This window comes from Sardina pilchardus, chromosome 6, assembly GCF_963854185.1.
Source record: "Sardina pilchardus chromosome 6, fSarPil1.1, whole genome shotgun sequence".
In the NCBI taxonomy this organism is placed as follows: domain Eukaryota; kingdom Metazoa; phylum Chordata; class Actinopteri; order Clupeiformes; family Clupeidae; genus Sardina; species Sardina pilchardus.
Genome location: NC_084999.1, coordinates 2,992,521 through 3,000,590, shown reverse-complemented (window position 1 = coordinate 3,000,590; position 8,070 = coordinate 2,992,521). Strand labels below are relative to the sequence as shown.

At 43.1% G+C, this 8,070-nt stretch overlaps 2 protein-coding genes across 2 annotated transcripts in view; one reads left to right on the top strand and one right to left on the bottom strand.

The window, feature by feature from the left end:
• The first annotated feature begins 89 nt into the window (after positions 1–89).
• On the top strand, positions 90–1,918 carry LOC134082412 (S-phase kinase-associated protein 1-like). Its single transcript, XM_062538111.1, has 2 exons — positions 90–333; positions 1,201–1,918. Exons 1-2 carry the CDS (start codon positions 163–165, stop codon positions 1,519–1,521), a joined length of 492 nt encoding a protein of 163 aa, XP_062394095.1. The 5' UTR covers positions 90–162; the 3' UTR covers positions 1,522–1,918.
• Positions 1,919–2,896: 978 nt separating this feature from the next.
• The window catches only part of cers2b (ceramide synthase 2b), a 31,019-nt gene continuing 25,845 nt past the window's right edge, over positions 2,897–8,070 (bottom strand). Inside the window, exons 10-11 of the mRNA XM_062538110.1 lie at positions 6,866–7,019; positions 2,897–5,589 (exon numbers count right to left, since the gene is read on the bottom strand). Of these exons, the coding sequence (XP_062394094.1) occupies positions 5,437–5,589; positions 6,866–7,019 (307 nt within the window). The 3' untranslated portion in view covers positions 2,897–5,436. The remainder of the gene's footprint in view (positions 5,590–6,865; positions 7,020–8,070) is intronic.

Below are 8,070 nucleotides of genomic sequence, written 5' to 3'. Positions count from 1 at the left end.
GCTATTGGTCAAAATACCAGTTTCTAAACGCCAATTGGTCAAAGATATTTTGACGTAAAAGCTGTCAAACCCAATAAGTGAAGCCCCGCCCCAGGTTTGCGTTAGAAACGGGCCTTGTTGATGCCGAACGCCTAGTGTCGGGGTAGTCAGAAATCTCTCATAATGCCGACCATAAAATTGCAAAGTTCTGATGGGGAGATGTTTGAGGTTGATGTTGATATTGCTAAGCAGTCAGTAACCATCAAGACTATGCTCGAAGATTTAGGAATGGATGATGAGGGCGACGATGATCCAGTTCCTTTGCCTAACGTCAATGCAGCCATACTCAAAAAGGTAACGTAAACTACTGTTAGCTTCAATCCATGACACAACACAAATCTCCTCTTCAATCTGGTGGAAAGCTGACAAGACCTATAATTTTGAAGGTTAGGGTCTTACACAGCTTATACAGGTAGCTGATGAAATATAAGTTAAACTTGTTTTAAACTGGATATACTATAAGACAGCTTGCTTGGCTAGCTGTCTAGCATAGCTAGCTAATTCGACCGGGGAAATTCTGAACAACATACCACCCTCCATGACGACGATGCGAGTTAGCGATAGCGTTAGCCTAGTTTTTTCTTGAACACTCTACAGCTGAGACTGGGGTTTAGCTCTTTGTTCATTTTACAATAAATGAAGTTTAAAAAAAATCAAAGGAAAGGACGCCTGGACATTTCTTGGGGGAGTTATGTGCTAACGTTAGCCACTCATCAGAATTATGATGGTATCATCCTTGATCTCACGTTACATAGCCGCTAGCTATGTTAACTCTTCTAAGTTGGTCAAAACACCTACACCTGTCTCAAGAAGTCAGATAGTTCTCAAGGCTCCTAGTTGTCAACATGGGCAGTTATTGTTCGTCATATTGAGATTACACTCTGCTTAAACTTTTGGCCTTCCCTTAAAGAGACACACCGACTTTTTTGGCTCATTTGCCTTCTAACCAATAGTCAGATAAGAAGATACACATATCCTTTTTGTGCAATAACCCAGTATGACACCGTTAGTCTAGCTTAGCATAATTCACTGGAAGTGGGTTAGACCAGTTAGCCTACCTCTTTGTATCTGTACTAAATATTCTTTAGAATCTCAGCCGTCTCTGTCTGTACTCTGAACGATGGTTATTGACCTGAATGCATTTTTGTGCATCTTAAATAGGTCATCCAGTGGTGCACACACCACAAAGACGACCCTCCTCCCCCTGAGGATGATGAGAACCGGGAGAAGAGAACAGATGACATCCCAGTGTGGGATCAGGAGTTCCTTAAGGTTGACCAGGGCACACTCTTTGAACTGATTCTGGCCGCAAACTATTTGGATATAAAAGGACTGTTGGATGTGACCTGCAAGACGGTCGCTAACATGATCAAAGGCAAGACCCCAGAGGAGATCAGGAAGACCTTTAACATCAAGAATGACTTCACAGAGGAGGAGGAGGCCCAAGTGCGCAAGGAGAACCAGTGGTGTGAGGAGAAGTGAGATGGGGTTCTGCGCCTGTCACACACCAGTCAGGATGTCCTTGAGATCCTGACTCCTCTGCACTGTTTATATTTGTGGATATTACATTACCATTACAATAGAGTGACAGACCTTGTGTGTGTTGTTCATAGCCTGATCTTTCCTTTTGCTTGTGTGGTATTAATATTCTTTGCTTGTCATTGTTTTTTTGAAAATTTCAGCTTTTTCCTCCTCGTATATGTGGGTAGTATTCACTCATAGATCCCAGGAACCACTCTTCCCTATCATAATTTGAATTTTTAGCTTTATTGTCAAGTGAATAGACCTTGATTTTCACAAATGACACAAGCTTGGTTAAACATTTTATAAACACCTCGCATTCTACCTTTCTGTTGGAAATAAAAAATGTTTTCTTTTGCCCAAATTGTTTGCGCTTTTCTTGGGATGTACTATAATAGCTTAAACTATATACAGTGGACTAGAGGACCTGAGGAAGTATTACATGTTTGCATTCCTGGCCATTACTGTACAGCATCCTTATGGATACCTTAATTTGGTGATTGAAACAAATATGATAATTTCTGGAATACAAGGAAAAGTCACGTAATTAGTCAAAATGAAAGCAATCTGTTACATTTCCCAAAAGGTTCAGAAACTGATCTCTGTACTACTGTAGGTCTTTGTCAAGCAACGTTGTTTTGTTGTATTGCCTCTACATGTACAGTTTAATTTTTATTTTCTAAATACTTCAGAGCTTCAGGGTTTGGCATAAATCCATTGTGCACTTGGCTGAATTAAAGACTGATACGTGAGATCTATATGTTTATGGCACATAGAATGTGCAATTAAAATGACATTGGTCAAAGATGTTTGTGAAGCATGTGCCTTAGGTTTGTGTTACACTTAAGCCTTATCAATGCCGAAATCATCACAGAAGAGTTCCACATCTGGTTGATATTGGGCTCATGATTGCTTGTTTCTGTCTTTAAATCAGAGCCTGGAGACTACTCGGTGCATAGCAATCCCAATAAGATCAGATAAAACTTCAGTCATGTTTTTTCAATGTAAAGAAATGTTACTCTGGCCTACTGCATGTAAATCTATTTGCTTCCTCAAGCAATTTCCTTTTGGGACTTCGTACTTATACACCTAATACTAAATAAAGCACCTGCTGAATGTAATGTTGAAAGGCTTTGGAAGTGGCATTGCATAAAGTAGCTAGCGCATCACATGCACACTACTAGAACATACAGTTACTTACAGTTCTGGTTTCAGCTATGGTATATTCTAAAGGGTATGGTATATTCTAAAGGGTATGTCCCACCACCCTCACATGTTCTCTAGAAAACACTTGAGCAACCTTCTCCTCATCTGGACAAAGCAGCTGAAAATGCACTTGTCATATCACATGAACTCATGATTCTATTTATTCTCATTAATAATAACAATTCAGCATCATAACAAAACAAAAAAATGAAAACAGTCTAATTTGGGGTCTGTTTTGTGTAGCAGTACAAACATAGGGTGCAGTTTGGTCAGAGTGCACTTTCAAAGGAAGTGAATGGAGAGGGAGATGAGGCCGATCAGCTGGGACACCAGTTAAAGAAGCTGTCCTTAGAGAACGAGGGCTTCAATCAGAACACACACTGTCCAAATAGCTGCTGACTGGCTAAGGGGTCAAGCTAAGGTCAGCACCATGTCCGTTTCAGCTTTTGGAGAGAGGAGGAGGAGCACAGACTGACAGGAGGAAGGAGACGGAGGGATGCAGGGTGGGGGAAGGCTGGGTGATAAACTTCTCAAAAGAGATAAGGCACTTGGACAACACATAACACCGCAGCTCCACTCAACAAGAGTTCTTGCTGTAAACCACCATCAAAACAAGTTGACAGAAAACAGAAATAAACTGCATTCAGTTCTGCTATGTCTAGGTTTAAAAAAAAAAAAAAAAACCTCACAACCGACTCTTTTAAAAGAAACCAATTTTTCATAATGGAATCATAAAAAAAAAATCAACCCACTTCGACTGACCGAACTTGCCCACTCTCCTCAAATTATCTGTCGCTCTGACATCATATTTACACAATGGAAAAAAAATACCCATGAGTCATAGCACTAGTGATCCAGCAGAAACATACAGACAGTCAGAGTGAGAATCACAGGCACCCGTTACGCTGGAATGGAAGTACCATCAACTCTTCTGGTCTTGGTGGTGCAGCATTTCACAGGGTTTCCAGCACAAAAGACTGGAAAACATTGATAGCGGAAAAAACATTGGAAGTGTTTTGTTGGTTCAAACACCATAAAGAGACAGATACAATACAACTGTAGAGACACACAGTGATTTACATTTATATCTATACATCCATGACCGCATTTCTTCAGGTTTTTGTACATCTACAAAAATTACATTTAAACAAACTCAATCATCTCCCCATCAAAACAGTGAAACGTTTCCATAGGGACTGAATCAACAAACCCATAGCAACCCAGACAGCAGCTAAGTGTGTGCCAGACGTGAGCCTTATCTCAGCCAGGTCCATGCCAGACAAGGCCCAGATCTGTTACAGCACTGACTTCTGGGCGGGACTATAAAACAACAGCCCTGAGGCAAGCAGGAGCTCCTCTGGCTCTCCTCTGAGGACAGGCTCCCGGCTGCTGTGAAGGGCACGGCCGCTGTGGCTTAACGTTCTGGTGGTCAGACAGGAAGCGGCAGTACAGAACGGGTTCTGGTCATGACTAATGTTGTCCACGGGCTAGAGGCCCAGCTTGGTGGACAGAGTTAGCTCATTCCTCTGACCTGGGCATTTCAGACCTAGGAAACCTTGCCTACCCGATCAGATGAAGCAACAGTCCAGCGCTAAAAACATCTGATTACAAATGGGGACAATTCCTACCAGATTCCCAAAAAGTAACCCCCAGTTTTCAATCAAATAAAGATTCCCCAATAATTGCATAGAAAGGCTTGGACATTCTAGTACCTCCTGTATTACTGAAAGTTGAAATGTTGCGCTGTATTGGAGAGTAAGGCTAATTTAACATGGTCGTTATAAATATCGTTTTTTAGACTAAAACAGCAGGCAGGTCTGATTGGTAACCACACCCGGATCTCTGCTGATTGGACCAGATGTGGCGTGGAGTTGGGGCGGATCTGGCCCCTATGTGGAACGTGTAGTCTGGGGTCACTTCAGAGTTAGTTACTCAGGGGGTGACATTGACACGGGAAACAACACAGTAGAGGCAGGACTATAGATAAGGCACACAAGTCACAAATAAGGACAATAGACATTAAGCAGCATCACTCCCTCCTCCTTTTTCCTTCTCCCTGACTCTATCTCTCCCTCTCTCCCCCCCTCTATCCATCAAGAGGCACCACTGGAGAGAGAATCCACAGGAAGGCTTTGGCACATTTGGCTCTGGCTTTTCCAATGACTGTTATGGAACAGGGCGTGTTGTATATTTGTGTGATTTCTGTGTTTCTTCCTGTGATGTACGTTTGGGATGACACCTGTGTGTATATCAATTTGTAGTGTCATGCATAAAATGGGTGAATGGGTTAGTGTGTGTGTGTGTGTGTGTGAGTGTGTGTGTGTGTGTGTGTGTGTGTGTGTGTGTGTGGGTGTGTTAAGAGAGAGAGACAGAGAGTGAGTGAGATTGTGTGTTGTGTGTGTATGTGTTTGAATTTGTGTGGCAATATATGTATGGGGGAGGGATAGTCCTTTCCTGATATCTTCCCTTCTCCTCTTCTCTCCTCTCTCCTCTCCTCTCCTCTCCTCTCCTCTCCTCTCCTCTCCTCTCCTCTCCTCTCTCCTCTCCTCTCTCCTCTCCTCTCCTCTCTCCTCTCCTCTCCTCTCCTCTCCTCTCTCCTCTCCTCTCCTCTCCTCTGCCCCAGCGCTCTGTGTGGTGGTGCTGGTCCTGGTGGTCCCTGACGTGGCTCCATCATTCTGTTTTGTGGTGGCTGTTGTTGTGGTTGTGGGTGACGTGGCCGTTCTGGACAGGGCCGTTCTTCTTCACACCTCCGTTCTTCATCTCCTCCTCTTCCTCCGAGTCGTCCGTCTCCTCTTTGTCGCTCCTGGCATCCTCTACCTTTTCCTGCGGGGGGGAGAGGGGGGGGGGCACATTCATCATCAGAGCAGACAAGCACGACAGCAGCACACTGATAATGGTGTGATTATCAGAGTATAGTGATGAGAGTGTAGTGGTGTGATTATCAGAGTATAGTGATGAGAGTGTAGTGGTGTGATTATCAGAGTATAGTGATGAGAGTGTAGTGGTGTGATTATCAGAGTATAGTGATGTAACATGAGAGTGTAGTGGTGTGATTATCAGAGTATAGTGATGAGAGTGTAGTGGTGTGGTTATCAGAGTATAGTGATGTAACATGAGAGTGTAGTGGTGTGATTATCAGAGTATAGTGATGAGAGTGTAGTGGTGTGATTATCAGAGTATAGTGATGTAACATGAGAGTGTAGTGGTGTGATTATCAGAGTATAGTGATGAGAGTGTAGTGGTGTGATTATCAGAGTATAGTGATGAGAGTGTAGTGGTGTGATTATCAGAGTATAGTGATGAGAGTGTAGTGGTGTGATTATCAGAGTATAGTGGTGAGAGTGTAGTGGTGTGATTATCAGAGTATAGTGATGAGAGTGTAGTGGTGTGATTATCAGAGTATAGTGATGAGAGTGTAGTGGTGTGATTATCAGAGTATAGTGATGTAACATGAGAGTGTAGTGGTGTGATTATCAGAGTATAGTGATGAGAGTGTAGTGGTGTGGTTATCAGAGTATAGTGATGAGAGTGTAGTGGTGTGATTATCAGAGTATAGTGATGTAACATGAGAGTGTAGTGGTGTGATTATCAGAGTATAGTGATGAGAGTGTAGTGGTGTGATTATCAGAGTATAGTGATGTAACATGAGAGTGTAGTGGTGTGATTATCAGAGTATAGTGATGAGAGTGTAGTGGTGTGGTTATCAGAGTATAGTGATGAGAGTGTAGTGGTGTGATTATCAGAGTATAGTGATGAGAGTGTAGTTGTGTGATTATCAGAGTATAGTGATGAGAGTGTAGTGGTGTGATTATCAGAGTATAGTGATGAGAGTGTAGTGGTGTGATTATCAGAGTATAGTGATGAGAGTGTAGTGGTGTGATTATCAGAGTATAGTGATGAGAGTGTAGTGGTGTGATTATCAGAGTATAGTGATGAGAGTGTAGTTGTGTGATTATCAGAGTATAGTGATGAGAGTGTAGTGGTGTGATTATCAGAGTATAGTGATGTAACATGAGAGTGTAGTGGTGGAGTGGTGAGAGTGTGGTGGTGGAGTGTTGAGAGTGTGGTGGTGTTCCATGATGAGAGTGCATGTGCGTACATTGCTGGTGAGGAACCTGACGGCCATGCGGATGATGAGCACGGCCCAGAAGATGTGCAGGCACTGGAGCGTGATCATGAGGCCGTTAAAGAAGTAGTAGCCAAAGAACGCAGGGTAGATGGTCAGGGGGTACACTACGGTGCAGTACATGATCCTGAAAGAGCACAACACACACAGTCAGAGACTAAACCAAACATGTGTGTGTGCGTGTGTGTGTGTGTGTGTGTGTGTGTGTGTGTGTGTGTAGAGGAATACTAAAATACTGAAAGTGAATAAAATGAAATGAAATCTAAGGAAACACAAAATATATGTGAGAAATGTGCACCAATGATATCACAGATATGCAGGTTGCATTGTTTGGGAGGTCCCAGCATAATTTATGAAGTATTGTGTGTGTGTGTGTGTGTGTGTGTGTGTGTGTGTGTGTGTGTGTGTGTGTGTGTCTGTCTAGACAGAGTGTGTCTCTGTGTAAGTGTATCTCAGAAGGATGCGTGTGAATCCATTAGTGGTGGGCCGTTATCGGCGTTAACGTGCTGCGTTATCGTGCAACTCTTATCGGGCGATAAAAAAAATATCGGCGTTAATCTATTCTCAAAGTTGGGCTGGGAGCTGGGTCTATACCACGCAAGCTATGATCACTTTCACCTTGATATCTTAGCGCGAACGCCAATGTTTAAGAGTGCGCCTGAAAAAAGTCTAGGTCGCACTGGTGCACCTGACGCTGCTCGGCTGCTTTCTTTCACAAGTTGTCATTGTAGACTATGCGTGCAACTTCACCAAACAGTAACCAATGATACATCCTCCCAACATGGACGATAAGCTCAGACCCCTCCCGAATGGCACCTGATCGCTCATTCCTAATAGAAGTAACCCCCCTCTCCTTGGCCCGCTTTCTCTCCCTCTCCCTCATCTCCCTCTCCCTCACTCTCCCGTGCGCGCTCAATGGACACTCGCGAGTCGCGACCCGCCCCTCGACATGCACATTTAATCCAAATAAAACATTCACTATCGTGAAAGCAATGATGCATATAGAAGACGTTAGCTAAATTAATATAAATTCCGGTTAGCATCATTGCTGCAGAAAGTTGATTAAAACTCTTACATTCAAGTCACTCTTGCATGAGTTGGATGATAATCTCAATACCAATGTTTTCCAACTCCAAAACTCGAAAGGAGAAAAAGTATTAGCCTGCATTGAAACTTAC

What these genes read in the sequence shown, in the direction of transcription:
- LOC134082412 (XM_062538111.1), top strand. Translation starts at nt 163, where the DNA reads ATGCCGACCATAAAATTGCAAAGTTCTGATGGGGAGATGTTTGAGGTT. An exon ending in ATGCAGCCATACTCAAAAAG is followed by an intron (nt 334 to 1,200) that starts GTAACGTAAACT and finishes CATCTTAAATAG; the next exon opens with GTCATCCAGTGGTGCACACA.